This window comes from Euprymna scolopes, chromosome 11 (assembly GCF_053919585.1).
Source record: "Euprymna scolopes isolate OS-2025 chromosome 11, ASM5391958v1, whole genome shotgun sequence".
In the NCBI taxonomy this organism is placed as follows: domain Eukaryota; kingdom Metazoa; phylum Mollusca; class Cephalopoda; order Sepiida; family Sepiolidae; genus Euprymna; species Euprymna scolopes.
In genome coordinates, this window is record NC_136492.1 from 15,907,762 (window position 1) to 15,924,273 (window position 16,512).

At 38.1% G+C, this 16,512-nt stretch overlaps 1 protein-coding gene across 2 annotated transcripts in view; it reads right to left on the reverse strand.

Annotated features, from left to right (window-relative positions):
* LOC145287768 (holocytochrome c-type synthase-like) overlaps positions 1 to 16,512 on the reverse strand; it is a 215,368-nt gene that overhangs the window by 190,652 nt on the left and 8,204 nt on the right. For both annotated transcript variants that reach the window (XM_080135590.1, XM_080135591.1), the window contains exon 2: positions 3,518 to 3,998. In XM_080135590.1, coding sequence (XP_079991716.1) covers positions 3,518 to 3,988 — 471 coding nt within the window. In that variant the 5' untranslated portion in view covers positions 3,989 to 3,998. The remainder of the gene's footprint in view (positions 1 to 3,517; positions 3,999 to 16,512) is intronic.

The window sequence follows — 16,512 nt, forward strand, 5'->3', positions numbered from 1 at the left end:
CCCCTAGCACTATCAGAATTTTTGTAGGAATTTTTGACACCCCTAACACGAAACTGCGAATACAATATAAAAATCTCGTAATTTCTCTGTTAAAAGTGGGTTATTTATTTTCTTTATGGATTATACTTCCAAAATAAACTATTACAGTTGTTTTAAAAGTAATAAAAATATTTTTATTTTTTTTTTAAACAGTAATGAATTTTCCGAACTCAATATTTTTCAATTTTTAAACTCAATATTTTTAAATTTTTAAATTTTAAAAATCTATCAAAATTTTTCTATTGATTCTATTTTTACGATATTTTCAGGGTCAATGTGAAATTTTATGTTCTTTCCAATAAACCGAATATAATATTTTAGACAAACGTTTTTTTTTTTTTATTCACGGTTCCCCCCCCCCCCTAAGTGTCTATTACAAAGAAAATACTTAATTTAGTCCCGGATAAGTACATAATTATTTACTCACAAATTGAAGAGAAAAGGTCAATACATAATATATTCAAATTTAAAAAAAAACGGACATCGTGTTCTTGTAGAATTTTACCTGTAAAGTTTGAAGTTTAAAACCTTTTTTTAAACCACGTTATTTGTTTTTTCTTTTTTCTTTTTTTTTTTTTTAATGGAACCTTGGTCCTTGCTCCTTTAATTGAAAAAAAAATTAGGGCTTGAATTACATTTTTCGAGGAGTTATAAGCTTGGAAAGACAGGGGGTCGAATAATTCACGCCTCCAATTTTGTAAATGTCTAATAATAATTAATTTCGACTCGGATAAGTACATAATTATTTACTCACAAATTGAAGAGAAAAGGTCAATACATAATATATTCAAATTTAAAAAAAAACGGACATCGTGTTCTCGTCGAATTTTACCTGTAAAGTCCGAAGTTTAAAACCTTTTTAAAAAAAAAACACGTTTTTTTTTTTTTTTAATGAAATCTTGGTCCTTGCTCCTTTAATTGAAAAAAAACATTAGGGCTTGAATTGCATTTTTCGAGGAGTTATAAGCTTGGAAAGATGGGGTGGAATTATTCGCTATTTTCACAAAAAATTCTGATACTGCTAGTCGCCCCCACATATGGTCTTTGCTTGCAGTATCTGCCGGAACAGATGGTATTTATTTGCTCCCCCACCGAGCAAATTAGGCACAAGGCCAATTTTTAATGTGAGGAGTGAAGGGAGGGGGAAGGGAAAAAGGGGACCAGCTCCCGAGAGGTGGGAAATGGGAGCTGGTTAAAGGTCAGGCATGTGGGGTTGCCCCCACATCTGGTCTTTGCTAGTCATAGCTTGCAGTATCTGCCGGAACAGATGGTATTTATTTGCTCCCCCACCGAGCAAATTAGGAACAAGGCCAATTTTTAATGTGAGGAGGGAAGGGAGGGGGAAGGGAAAAAGGGGACCAGCTCCCGAGAGGTGGGAAATGGGAGCTGGTTAAAGGTCAGGCATGTGGGGTTGCCCCCACATCTGGTCTTTGCTAGTCATAGCTAGTCATAGCTTGCAGTATCTGCCGGAACAGATACTACACTTTGATCTTGTCCAAAAGGCCAAAAGTTCGATAGAGTTAAACAAATTTATTTCGCTTTGATTTCCGCTTTCTGTTTAGCGGAAATCTTGCTGGTGTATACCGAGGAAAATCCCTTCTGATTAATATTATTGTATGAGGAACTTTCCAAAAGTAATACCTCCTATTTTTTTTTTTTAATCTGTCCAGATAGATCAGAGGGCATTGCAAATTGTACTGTTATGATGACTGAACTTACGCATTCTTGACTTAGAAAAAAATTTCATCTATCTGTTGCATATGGTGACGGTTTGAGATCATCTGTCGTGGACGTGCATCAGAAATAGAGATGTGTCATTGAGTTCCTGACAAAAGTGTATTGAGAATGTTGGTGACTATGTAGAAAAATAAATTCTAGATCACACAAAAGGCCACTCGTTTTAATGGTATCACTCCCATCTTTGTAGTTCTTCTATTTTTTAAGTTAAAAAATTAGGAGGCTTTACTTTTGGAATGCCCGTCGTAATTGCAGTTTAATTTTAAAATAAAAAAAATAGTCTTTACTTTGAAATGCTTCTTTTTCAGAATGGTTTTATTTTTAATAAACTCTGTTATAATAAAAATATTTCTTTTTTTTTTAGTCTTTGAAATGTTTTTGTTTGTTTTTTTTCAAATCATTTTATATAATAAAAAATATATTTTAAAAGTTTACATAAAAAATAGTCTTCACTTTGAAATGTTTTTTTTTATATCTTGTAATAAAAAAATTTTTTTAGTCTTTACATCGAAATGATTTTTTTAAGACGTTTCTGAATTTTTGAGATGAGGATTGGTTAGTCGTATTATTTGGATTCATCGGACTATTGTTCTCATTTTGAGTGTCGTTTTTCACAACGTTTCGGTCGATGTAACCTCCGACCTTCTTCAGGTATTCAACAGAAACATTCCAGAGTTTGACAAGAGACAACTGCAAAAGGTCACAGCTTACGCTGAACAAAACGTTGTGAAAATGACACTCAAGATGAATCCGAATATTACGTATAATCAATCCTCATCTCAAAAATTCAGAAGCATAAAATTGATGTTATTGTTTTGTTTTGTTGTTTGTTTATTGTTTTGTTGTTTGTTTATTGTTTTGTTTTGTTTTGTTGTTTGTTTATTGTTTTGTTGTTTGTTTATTGTTTTGTTTTGTTTTGTTGTTTGTTTATTGTTTATTGTTTTGTTTTGTTTTGTTGTTTGTTTATTGTTTTGTTGTTTGTTTATTGTTTTGTTGTTTGTTTATTGTTTTGTTTTGTTTTGCTGTTTGTTTATTGTTTTGTTGTTTGTTTATTGTTTTGTTTTGTTTTGTTGTTTGTTTATTGTTTTGTTGTTTGTTTATTGTTTTGTTTTGTTTTGTTGTTTGTTTATTGTTTTGTTGTTTGTTTATTGTTTTGTTTTGTTTTGTTTTGTTTTGTTGTTTGTTTATTGTTTTGTTGTTTGTTTATTGTTTTGTTTTGTTGTTTGTTTATTGTTTTGTTGTTTGTTTATTGTTTTGTTTTGTTTCCTTCCCCTTTGCAAAACTCGGTCATATTCTGCAAATTTAAAAACAAGACAACAATTTTCCTTTTCTCAAAATGACAATATACGCCATACACACACAAGTTCCTATCAGATCACTGAAGTTAAGCAACATTCAGCCTGCTCATTACTAAAACGGGTGACTAATTTGGGAATTCCAGTAGGAGGACGTCGACACCTCCCTGCAAGAGTTGCAAAAATCCTAACATCGTCATCTTCCCTAACGGAGATATACATGCAACTGGAGATCACTTGTGAATCCATGCTCTCACGGAACTTCCTCTTTTGGAGGAAGTCAATTAAACTTGAATAGGGTTAGTGCCGACCAACCAACACAAGTTTGACAAGATACACCTGAAGAAAGACAGAAGTTACATCGATGAATCCAAACAACATCAATGTTTGGTGCATTTTAGGTCAGGGTTAGGGTTAGCGTAGAAAAAGAAAAATATACAACTTACCATATTTGTGGGGTCTATCTTTTCGCTATCCGCCGACGGGCATTCTGATGTGTAGGGTGCACTACCCTGATGCATCGGACACTCACTTGGGTACTGAGTGTTTGCATTCACATCTGGCACAGGAGTTTTCGTTGTTGTATCTGCTTGATGCATAGGGCATTCACTCGGGATGCTGACAGGTTTCGATTGTACAGAATCTTTCTTGTGCATCGGACACTCACTTGGGATGGACGCATTCACACTTTCAGATGACAAATTGGTTTTATGATGATGCGCTGAATATCCTTTGTGTATTGCATCATTTGGAAGCTCCGGTTGTGCAGCGATTTTATTATGCATTGGACATTCACTAGGTGGCGCCACTGTCCCTAACTGTTCTTTAGTATAAGATGAAGGAGTTGGCTCACTTGATTTGGGGACTGGTGCAGCCATTGACTGTAAAGTGGCTGGAATTGAAGTCATGGACCCCATGCTAAGAAACCTACGAATAAACAAAAAAAATGGTAATCAGAGAAAAAAAAGAACAAAATCAAATCATTCGTATTCTTTGGATTTATCGGACTACTGCTCTCATCTTGAATGTGATTCGCACAACGTTTTGGCCTTCTTCAGGTGGATTAAGATGAGAACAGTAATCCAAATATGAATAACCAATACCAGGGCTCTACATTGCGAGTGAAACAGTCGCATTTGCGGGTGATTTAAGGTCAGTTAAGCTTTCCGCCGTTTCATTTGTTTCCCCACAATGTTGGGGAAACCAAGCACCCCCAAAAAAGGGGGACTCTCAAATGAATAGCAATTGTCTGATATGAAGGGCTTTCCCCACATTGATCAAAGCTAATTGCTTTCAAGACGTCCCGGCACGAAATGCCGCTGACAGCTTTGCATCTGTGAGTTTCGCTTTATTTATACGAAAAAGATCAACAAACACGCGAGAGGATGGAATAGCGTGAATTTTATAAAAGTCGATCAAAATAAATCTAGACACAAAGTCACTTCGCAAATCGTAGATATAATCAAGGGAGTATATAAAAAGTTGTAAAAAATAATAACCCTCTCGAGAACACCCCCTCCCCCGAAAAAACCTTTGCCGGACATAAAAAAACGCGCGCCCCACTTTTGCCTTTTATATATATACAGATTCCCCATGTTTCAAGTTTTTAGAATATTTTACAAGGTTTTAAGATGAATATAAATATATAATATACGAAAATCATCAAAATATTTCAGATTTGCATTGAATTTATGAACAAGTCATTAGACAGGGCTCTATATTGCGAGTGAAATAGTCGCATTTACAAGTGATTTTTCAAAGTGGCGACTAGAAAACGACATAGCTGGTAGCGCAACACATAGCTTCTCTATATCCCATTCCCTATCTCAGTTGGTTACATTTCCGACACGTTTCCCAGACCAGCAAGATCAACATGCCTCACTTCTAGATCTCTTTCTGACAACGGTTCCCAATGACTGTACAACAAATGCCCACAGCCCACTCGGGAATGCTGATCACGCTGTGATAATGGTAGAAATCAGCCTAAATTCTCGCCCTAAAACTGAAGACCCACTACTCAAAACAACAAGGTATTACAAAAAGGCTGATTGGGAAGCCATCAGGGAGCTCATCAGAGATGCCCCATGGCAAAATATCTTTACTCTTCCAGCGGAACAGTGTGCAAATGAGACCACGAATGGTTCAAAACTGCTATTGAAGCACATGTTCCCGCACGGAAATTCTATAGCAAGCCCCACTCCCCCCAATGGTTTACTTCTGCTTGTGCAGCTGCCATTTGTCAAAGGCAGCATGCATTCCACAGATTCAACCGACATAAGTCCAGCTCAAATAAACAGAAATTTATAGAAGCTAGAAATAATTGTAAGAGAGTGATAGACACAGCTAAGACAGATTACTCTGAAACCACCAGAAAACGCATCGAAGCACAGAAATTAGGAACCCGGGATTTTTGGAAAATCTACAACAGCGTAGTAAATAATGGACAGTCAACTATTCCCCCACTATCAAACGATCATGAGGTTGCTTGCACGGCAACTGACAAGGCTAATCTGCTTGCCAGTCGGTTTGCCTCAAACTCCACACTGAACTCGGTACACCACTCACTCCCTGATTTTCCTCTGCGAACAGACGCCTCACTAGACGATTTGAAAATCACCCCTTCTCAGGTACATGCTATTATAAAAAACCTAGACACCTCAAAAGCGTGTGGACCAGATCTCATCCCGGCTGTGCTATTAAAAAAATGCTCTGCCGAGGTTGCTCCAGTTCTGTCCAAACTTTACAATAAATACCTTAACGAATCTTGTTTTCCCGACTGCTGGAAAACCGCCTCTGTGGTACCAGTCTTCAAGAATTCTGGTGAAAGAACTGACCCACTTAATTATCGCCCCATTAGCCTCCTCCCGCTTTTCGCCAAAATATTTGAGTCCTTAGTTAATCAAGCCCTAGTCCAGCACCTAACAGCTGCTAAACTCCTGACTGACAAACAATATGGATTCAGGCAAGCCCGTTCAACAGCAGATATCTTAACTGTAGTTTCTGAACGTATATACCGTTCATTGGATAAAACAGGGGAGGGTAGAGCAGTGGCCCTTGATATATCTAAGGCTTTTGACAGGGTATGGCACGATGGTCTTCTAAGGAAAATTAAATCATATGGAATCACTGGAAGAATTCATAATGTAATTAAATCCTTCTTAAGTAATAGAAAAATCAAAGTTGTCCTCGACGGTCGTACATCCAAACAATACGACATAAATGCGGGAGTACCTCAGGAGTCTATCCTTGGACCTCTATTATTCCTGATATTCATAAACGACCTCCCTGATAAAATTGTTTCAGAGATGGGTATATTTGCCGATGACACCACTCTCTATAACAGATATGAGGGGATGACCTCCAATCCGTAGTGGAATGGGGACAAAAATGGTTGGTCACATTCAATGCTGCTAAGACTAAGCTTGTTTCCTTCAATAACTACAAGAAACCTTCTCTACCACCAATAGCAATGGCCAAGAACACATTACCTGAAAGTACTTCTTTTAAACTCCTCGGCCTAACGTTTACAGGGAATATGAACTGGAATAGATACATTGAGAGCATTACCAAGGCTGCTGCAAGGAAGGTTGGCTCCCTCTACCGTGCTAGAAAACTACTTACGCCTGACAGTATCCTATATCTCTATAAGGCAACCATTCGCCCATGTATGGAGTACTGTTGTCACATCTGGGCTGGTGCATCTGCTTCTTGTCTCTCGCTCCTGACAGGGTTCAAAAGAGAGTCGCCAACCTGATAGGTCCTGAACTGTCATCTAGGCTTCAGCCTCTGTCCCATCGACGAGATGTTGCATCCCTCTGCCTGTTCTACAAATACTTCAATGGTGAATGCTCTGACGAACTGCAAACACTTGTACCTCCCCGACGTAACTACCCCCGACAAGCTACTAAGTCTCATCCCTTTACAGTAGAGATCCCTAGGTGCAAGAAAGCCTTTTACTCCAATAGTTTCTTCCCCAGAACTGCGGGTCTTTGGAACTCCCTTCCAGGATTCTGTTTTCCCAACTGCAACGATATGCAGAAGCTCAAGTGTAATGTCAACAAACATCTTTCTACTCATCTCCCTTCATAATGACCCCGCTAATTAAGTCCCTGATAGTAGTCCCCTGCTTCAAAGTCGCACTGTGCCTTGTTTGGGGTGAAAATTGAATAAAAAAAAAATGTAAAAAAAAAAAATCTTTTGGCGATTGTATTTCTTTCACTGACAATCTTCCAAAGCTCACTACTGAGTGAAAAAATATCTTTTCAACTGTTTTTTTTTTAATAAAATGAACAAAGTTCAATTATTAAAATAATAAAAGTTTAATAGAACAATATATTTTTTTTTCTTTTATCGAAGGCTGTTTAAAAAAATATCTGAAATTAGAATGTTTATACCTTCAAGTATCAACATAAAATTTGTTGTATATTTAGAATTACACTTAATTAAAAAAAAAAACAGAAAAATCTTTATTATGTACATACTCGTCACCGAACGAAGATGTCATATTCTAAAAATCATGTGGGTTTGACTAGTAACTTTTCTATTTGGCTAGTAAACGAAAATATTTTGTTGTCAAACGTCAACTAAAGATAAGTTTGGCCATAGAGCCCTGATTACTCATCTCCAAAATTCAAAAACGTCCAAATCAAATCATAATTTTTTTTTATTAGCCTGGTCATAAATATATTTTAATTAAATATGAAAATATAGCCATGAAATAGAGACTAACTCAGAAAATATCTACAGAGCCAGTAACTTTTCTCTTTTCTTTTCCGGACAACAACCAACATTCCTGAAGACGGTCGAAGGCCAATCTGACCAAAATGTTGCATAAATAACACTCAAGATGAGAACAGTAGTCGATTAAAACAAGTAATATAAACAATCAGCCAATGTTGATGGTAGATATCTGCCATGCTGCAACCAATGAGAACTTCATGCAGACCAGATATTCTTGAGGCACGATCTTTGTGAGCTGTTTACAAAAGTCCGACTCATCTAATAAAAAAAATCATCATCATATTTTGTTGAACAGCTTTTAAAAATTTACTTCTAAATTAACCTATCTCTGGCCAGGTCTTCATTTACTCTTCTTTCTCCCAAATACATCCTTTTGACATCTTCCCATGTATTCCTTCGCCTGCTGCTGCCAACTTACCCCTGCTACCTCAACTGTGCTACATCTACTAACCCAAGCACTCAGATCCATTCTTCCATCATCATATTTAGTTTAACATCTGTTTTATAGGTTTGCTCTGGTGAAAATTCAGGAGCCAACATCAGGATTCGTCATCTTCTGGTCATTTCTAAACCATCCCTGATTTTGTATGCGACTGCTGAGTCTTGCTGTTTTTAGTGTAGGGGAAAAACCTTCAACTAATAGCTGCAACCAACTGTAAACGTGCGCTGGGCTGCATGTTCTAGTGATGCATGTGAATCGCAGGCGTTGCAGGTGATGTCTGGCCAAAGAAAAGAGGAGGAGTGGAAGGGGAGGGGTCACAAAGAATTGAAAATATCTCTAGTTGGAATCTGGCCACCCAAGTAATGTTTTTTGTTTGAAATAAAATAAGTATTTCAATAAATAGGGTTCAGACTGAGAGTAACGCATTTGGGAAAAGAAATATTGGAGATTATTTGCAGATATGCCTTTCAAATGTCAGTGGATATCTTGAATAGTTAGTTTCTGGGTGGTTGAATGGTGACCGCTAACAAAGATCACAATCTAAGATTTCTTCTCAGGGGTGAAAAGATTCCATGAGATGAGAACGAGAAAGGGAAGTATCTAGAGCCAGCACTCTGAGTATGACGCAAGCAGTTGGTTTTTTCTGAGAGTTGGCGGGTAGTTGGGCTGATGTAAGTCTTCGGAATCTGGCCTTTGGGCCGAGATCACAGTGTAGTATCTGTTCTTCAGATGCTGCACTTCAATTTCTTGTTCTCTATCAGTGGAGGAGAAGTCCTTCACGACTGAGACAATTTTTAATTTTTGTTCCTTTTTTTCCACGTTAAAAAACGACCCTGGTGTCTAACTCTGTCCCATAGGGAGGCATTGTAAATAAGAACTCTCTAGGCAAGGTAGGTTCTTATGGCTCTTAGCTTAGTGTTGACTGGACTCGTATTTTGGTTTGATCTGGCAAAAATCTCATTTTGCAAGTCTGAACGATATTTGCTACCCAAACGGAAGCAGAAAGTGACTAACAGAAGATATTGGTGTTGGAAAGCAACAGCTTACCTTGTAGACTTGTATATAATCGTGTTTATTGGCTGTTTTCATTTGTGGAGTATTTTATTCTGGTCTCCAGATAATGATTTGCAAGTTTGTCATTCAACTGAAGAAAACAAGTAGCATTTTAATCTCCAAAGAAAAATAAATCTCTATTCATTGTTTATAAACTGGATTTGTGGATTTTACTTGGAAAGAGAATTCCTTTTTTTGTGAACGAGTTTTTGTGGGTCTCAAGTATTGTTTGCTGAAGGCTAGAATTACTTTAGCTAACAAGGCATTTTTTCTTTTTTTTTTTTTTTAAACACTATTTTCACCTCAAACAAGGAATATTGCCACTTGGATATAATAGGCTACTATGTGGGATTGTATCTAAATAAGGGGACTATGAGGAGTTGAGTAGTAAGATGTCTGTTCGCATTACATTTAAACTTCTGTAGGTTAGTAGTCAGGGAAGCAAGAAACAGGGAGAGACCTTAACAGTGAAGAGGCGGGGCTTTGCTACTTGTCAGGTTAGTCAGGAGTATGTACATCAAGGGGGCACAAGTACGATGAATTCATCAGAGCACATTCAATTAAAGTACTTGTAAAACAGGCACAAGGATACAACATTAGAGCGATAGGATAAGGGTTGGAACATGGTCGATAGTAAAGGACTGGATTGGAGACCCTTTTTTTGGCCCTATCCAAGATGGAGAGTCTAGTGGTAGATGCATTAGCCCAGACATGGCAACAATACTCCATGCATGGGTGAATTGTGGTTTCGAACAAATTTGAGGATACTCTCTGGTATGAGTAATTTTCTAACAACAGTTTGATATTAATTTATTTACTGCGGACTATTATTCTCATCTTTCTTAGATGTTGTTTCAGGATGTTTCGGCCAACTATTCCTCTGGCCTTCGTCAGGTGGTAACCGCGGCGGATAAGGACTCTGAATCTTCTTCGTGGCTTAGTGGGGGATGCCCTTTTCTCTAGCCTGCACCCTCTCTCCCACAGAAGAGACGTTGCGAGCCTATCCTTGTTTTATTGTTATTTCCATGGCAGGTGCTCGTCTGAACTCCAATCTCTGGTCCCCCCCCTCGCCAATCTTTCACGAAAAACACCAGTCTAGCTGAATCCACTGTGAAAAATTTCCCCCACTCTTTATCTGTGCCTAAATCAAAACACGGATTCCATGAACAAAGCTTCTTTCTTAGAACTGCACGCCTGTGGAACTCTGTTCCGTCTGCCTGCTTCCCACCAGACTACAACTTGGATGTCTTCAAGTCCAATGTTAACAAATTCCTAATGAACCACCCCCTTAAGTAAACACTTCATCAAATCTCCACACTAACGTAATGTACTTGCAATAACCCTTATCCCTGAGTGGCTTCCGGGCCTTGATAAGTGATCACTGTGTAAAAAAAAAAAAAAAAAAAAAAAAATCTCCTGACTGCATTCACTGCAATTACTGAAACGTTGTGAAACAACAACTAAGAAAGATGAGAATAATACTCATCTCAATAATGAATTCCAATTAAAATAATATAAACCGTTTAATAGTACAGTAAAACCCAGGGATACGGTGGCCCTAGGATACATTTTTTTCAGGTCACAATGTGGAATACAATGTTTTTCCGGACCCTGGTTACGGTATTTGCCCCACCTTATGTTGTTATTTATAATGTTATTTGATTATATACATGTGTATTATATACTGGACTGTATTGTTACTAATTTTTAATGCCATATACCGGGGTTCTACTGTAGTTGATAACACCACATTGTGACTGATGAGGTTTTTTTATGGCAAATTGAGTTTCACATCGCTGACTTTGTTTGGATTATCACTTAAATAACTTTCAGGGCAAATTTTTGATTGGTTGAAATCTGATTTTGGTAGCCAATCGAAATTGAGTATTATGTACACATTAGCCAATCAGAATTAACTATGTTTTGCTGTTACCAAAGTAACTGTGGTTTCAAAATATAATAATATGAGAGAAGTGGATGCAATAAGAAGGAGAAATGGTGGCAAAGAATGGGTCGAAAGTTTGGTATCGAACACAGCAAACCTCAGCAATCATGCTAATAATGTGAATATCGTGGGAGTGCTGTGAATTTCCGTTTATATTACACACAGTTTTCGGCGAGAACAGTAAAGTTGATGTGACCATGTTGAGAGTCGGACTATTTGAAAGTTAGAATCATCATGTTATGAAGACGTTTTCAATATGAGACAAGAGTCGCATTTTTAAGAATGGCATCAGCCATGTTTTGAAGAATTGCTTATACATCATCATTTACAATTCTCCAAAGCATGCCAACACCACTGTAAACAATTCGACTGTTGTCTTATATTTAAAATTTCTTCATAACATGAACTGAGAGTCGGATTTTTGAGAAGTGTCGTCGTCATGTTATGAGAAGATAAAATTATGATTCCAGTCAAACTTTTTCTGTTAGAAAGGGTAGTTGTGTTTGACCGTGTATGGAAGGATAGTCATACCTGGATATGTACAGAGGGATAGTTGTGCAGGAAGGGCAAGGGCTAGTTGTGTTTAGCCATGTACCGAGGGCTACTTGTGTCTGGCCATGTATCAAAGGCTACTTGTGTCTGGCCATGTATCGAGAGGTGGGTGTGTCTGGCCATGTATCGAGGGCTACTTGTGTCTGGCCGTGTATCGAGGGCTACTTGTGTCTGGCCATGTATCGAGAGGTGGGTGTGTCTGGCCATGTATCGAGAGGTGGGTGTGTCTGGCCATGTATCGAGGGCTACTTGCGTCTGGCCGTGTATCGAGGGCTACTTGTGTCTGGCCATGTATCGAGAGGTGGGTGTGTCTGGCCATGTATCGAGGGCTACTTGTGTCTGGCCGTGTATCGAGGGCTACTTGTGTCTGGCCATGTATTGAGGGCTACTTGTGTCTAGCCATGTATCGAAAGCTAAGTGTGTCTGGCCACATGTATCGAGGGCTACTTGTGTCTGGCCATGCATCGAGGGCCACTTGTGTCTTGCCATGTATCGAGGGCCACTTGTGTCTGGTAATGTATCACAGGTCGCCATCAACATATACATTCTCCACATTTGAGTTCTCATCCATCGTCATTGTCTAAAATTTTTTACACGCGTACCGGTTATCCTCTCTTAACCTACAAATAATTCCAGTGTAATTTTTGTGTAACGTAGTCACAGATTATTTTTCTTTTACAAGGGAGTCGCCATTGATCAAGGCCCAAAGGCCACTCGAGGATATGGGTTACTGAATGTAAGATGGCAGTTTAGTAATCATTAACAGTGAAGATTGGATTATTTAAGGGGACAGCTCAACAAGAACTTGATTACATTGAACTTGAAGGCTACCATATTGTTATCGACTGGGAAGCAGACTAATGGAACACTGTTCCACATGCGGGAAGTTCTAGGAAAGAAACTTTGTTCATGGAATTTGCGTTTAGAATTAGACACAGGTAGAGACTGGGGAAAATGATTGATAGTGGTTGTAGCTAGTCGAGTATTTTTTTGTGAAAGAATTGCATCATTTAAATACGTACACATATTGACAACTCGCATGCTGAGTTAATGTCGCGTCAGTATTAAGGCCGTGAGTGTGACGTCACGGAATGAAATGTATACATAGGCATCCAGATGGAAGGAAAAAGGCGGAAGAAAAGCAAAGAATAAACATGTGGCGATACGAAAGGTGTGCTTAACAAGCACACAATATCTCCTCCGCTTACCCCTTCTGAAAGCAAGCTGGCTGACTCATGTGGTTTATCGAGAATTACTGCAACATGACAGCAGATTGTAACTAAAAACAAAGGACTGCTATCCGACCAGGAAAGGGAAAGGAAATAGTGAACCTATTGTGTCGTGTCGTAAAGACATGTCGCTGACTTGCATTTCTTTCATCTAAAAAAAGTTTGTGTCAAAGTTTCCCTTGCAAGTTTCTACATACGTTTGACCCATTTTAAAAGTAATAACCATTGGCCAATCATAATTAACTATGCTTTGAGGTTACCAAAGTAATTGTGGTTTCAAAATATAATTTGCATATGAGAGGAGTGGCTGCAATAAGAAGGACGAATGATGACGAAGAATGGGTTAAGTGTTTGGCAGCAAAGAGAAAGCAGTAAAGCTGATAAATCATGCTAATAACGACGTGAGTTTTAATCCTACCAGACCGAGTTACCGATAATTTCCAAAAATGCTATATACCTAGTTACCGCTAAACCGGTATTTTTCCAACCACGTGTTGTTGTTTTTGTGTTGTCAGGGAGCTAAAAATAGCTACCCAATCACTGCTTAGCCTCAATTTAGCACATCAATTGAAACAAATGGTTCTCATCTTGCGGAGGCCTCATGTTTTGACAAGCTTCTGGGCCTGACCATTACTCCTGATTTTAAATGGAACATGTACATCAAATCTGTTGCCAAGGCCACTGGAAAAATGGTGGGATCCTTCTATCAATCCAGTAAATATCTCACTGCTGATGCAATTCTCTATCTATATAAGAGCCAGGTACATTCAAGGATGGAATACTGTTGCCACATCTGGGCAGGAGCTGCTAGAAAGGATTTGTCCTGCCTTGATAGAGTTCAAAATAGACTTCATGGCCTCGTAGGAGATGTCCTTTTCTCTTCCCTGCAACCTCTATCTCACAGAAGAGATGTTGCGAGTTTGTCTCTGATGTATCGTTATTTTCATGGAAAGTGTTCGACTGAGCTTCAGTCTATGGTCCCCCCTCGCCAAACTTTCACAAGAAACACTCGTCTAGCTGAACACACTATCAATAATTCCCCCCACTCTTTATCTGTGCCTAAACCTAAATGTAGATTCAATGAACAAAGTTTCTTTCTTACGAATTACACGCCTGTGGAATTGTCTTCCGTTTTCCTGCTTTCCAGCTGACTACAATATGGTTGTCTTCAAGTCCAACGTAAACAAGTTCTTGATGAGCCGTTCCACTTAAGTTAACAAATTTACCGAATTTCCATTACTAACGATTACTATATTGTCCAATTGACTACTGTACACTCTTAGCGCTTATCCTCGAGTTGTCTCTGGGCCTTGATAACTGGTTATGCCTTTGTAAAAAAAAAAAAAAAGAAAGCCTAACATTCTGCAAATGGCTTCCTTTGTTTTGGCAGAGTTGTGGGTTGTTTTGTAGACTAAAGTAGCCATGAAGACAAACCAAGCACTTTGACAGGTAAAAGAGCGAGACCAAGGAGTTTCACGGCTCAACAAGTGTTGGATAAAGTGACAAATTCTCATTCAGACGAAGGCGAATTTGATTAGGAGTTTGTTTCTGAATCAAGTAACGCTAGTGATGATGAATATATCGATGAAGGAGAAAGTGATGATAATTCTGACGATGCAAATGAGCCTGTGCATCAAGGAGGACTCCACCTGTTGGGCGGACTGGCACACGAAGGTTGTATACTGGCGGTAGATGAAAGGTAAAGAATTACTAACGTCTTTAACTTTTTTTCACAATTTTGCCAGGCACAGGGGCAAATTAGGCTCAGTAGCTCAGGTCTGATAGGGTTAACGAGAATTACTGTAACACAACTGTGGATTGTAACTAAGGAAAAAGGACTGCTATCCTCGATTTGTAACTGCGTTCGCACGTGTGAAAATTGAATATTTTTCGGAGTAAAATTAATGCCAATATTTCTGCATAAATATAGACGGTCTAGTCTACTAGATTCGGAGACATCACTTCTGTTTTGCCAATTTATGTAAAACGTTTTTGACTTCTAATGGGGGTATGAGACGAATGGATTCGCCAATCATTTTTATAACCAACGGCTGTGCTAAACAACCAATGAAAACGTCCCAAAATCATTATAAAAATTGTCGAATTTTGGATTCAATCAGTTCGCCGTTTACTACATCACGGACTGCATTTAATTCTTGCCCGCCATCTTGGTTATTGATCTGAACTACGCCGCCATCTTTGTTCAACACAATGTCTCAAAACTTAACAGTGGGGCTCTTCAAATCTGACTGATCTTAGAGGATTATTATTGATTTTGTTGTAATGCATGCAGTGTTGCTACGTGTATCTTCACTACGTGCGAATAACATGCTCTTATATTTCTTCGATTATCCAGGTACCCAATGAACCCTGGGTCATTGCGACGCGCTAAAAAGTAATCTGTTCTTATCTAAGATCCACAAAAACAAAATACAATTTCTTCTTTTTATCAAGGTATTTCTCTTGCATCTGCCTCACGATAAATACAGCATCAGTGCTATTTTGCCCAACAATAAAATCGAACTGCATTTCATCTTTGCGGTGCTGAAAAAAAAATTCTGTTTTTTTTTATTTAATTATAATCAGACTTATCGTATTACTTGAATTCCTCAATTATTATCTCAATGACTTTCAGAACTTGATCTATCAACTATGTAGTTATGTCTCTCTCTCTCTCTATATATATATATATATATATATATCTATAAAAGTGAACGTGTCTGTCTGTCTGTCTGTGTGTCTTTGTGTCTGTCTGTCTGTGTACATTTCCCTACGCAATAACTCTGTCAATTTTTAGTCTATAGACTCGAAATTTGAAATACCGGGTACTGAGATTTGGGAAAATCGATGTGACGGGTGTCAGCCAGAAATTTGGCTGTTAAGGGGTCAAATTTCAACAATTTGACCTTTAAGAACTCTACCAAACTCCTCCGACAATTTTGGGTCTAGACACTTGAAATTTTAGATATAGGTTCCTTGAACCTGGATCTAACTTAATAAAGTGATTTGAGCCCGAAACTATAAATTTTAAGAGGTCATAATAGGGGTCAAAGTTTTAAAAAAATTGACGTTTTTTTTTTTTGCTCAACATACACCTCCAAACACCCGGGCAACGCCGGGCTGAAATGCTAGTATATATATAATATAAAGCTGTGTGTGTGTGTGTGTGTATGTGTGTCTGTCTGTCTGGTCACGAATAGGCTCCTATATGGTTGACTATTTTAAAAAATTGATTACATATAATGATAGAAGATGTATCGAGACACAGGAATGGGTAGGTTTGATCTGGCAGAACGGTGGTTCATTAAAATTGTGGGGTCTGCATTCACGCCTGGTCCACAAAGTATGGAAATAAAAAATTTAAAAATTAAAAAAAAAACGTTTACAAGTGTTTTTGATATAGATGTACATAATAATACTTTGATAAGTATGTTTTAACTTAAATAGGGATGGTATAATAAAATTGTGGGGTCTGCGTTC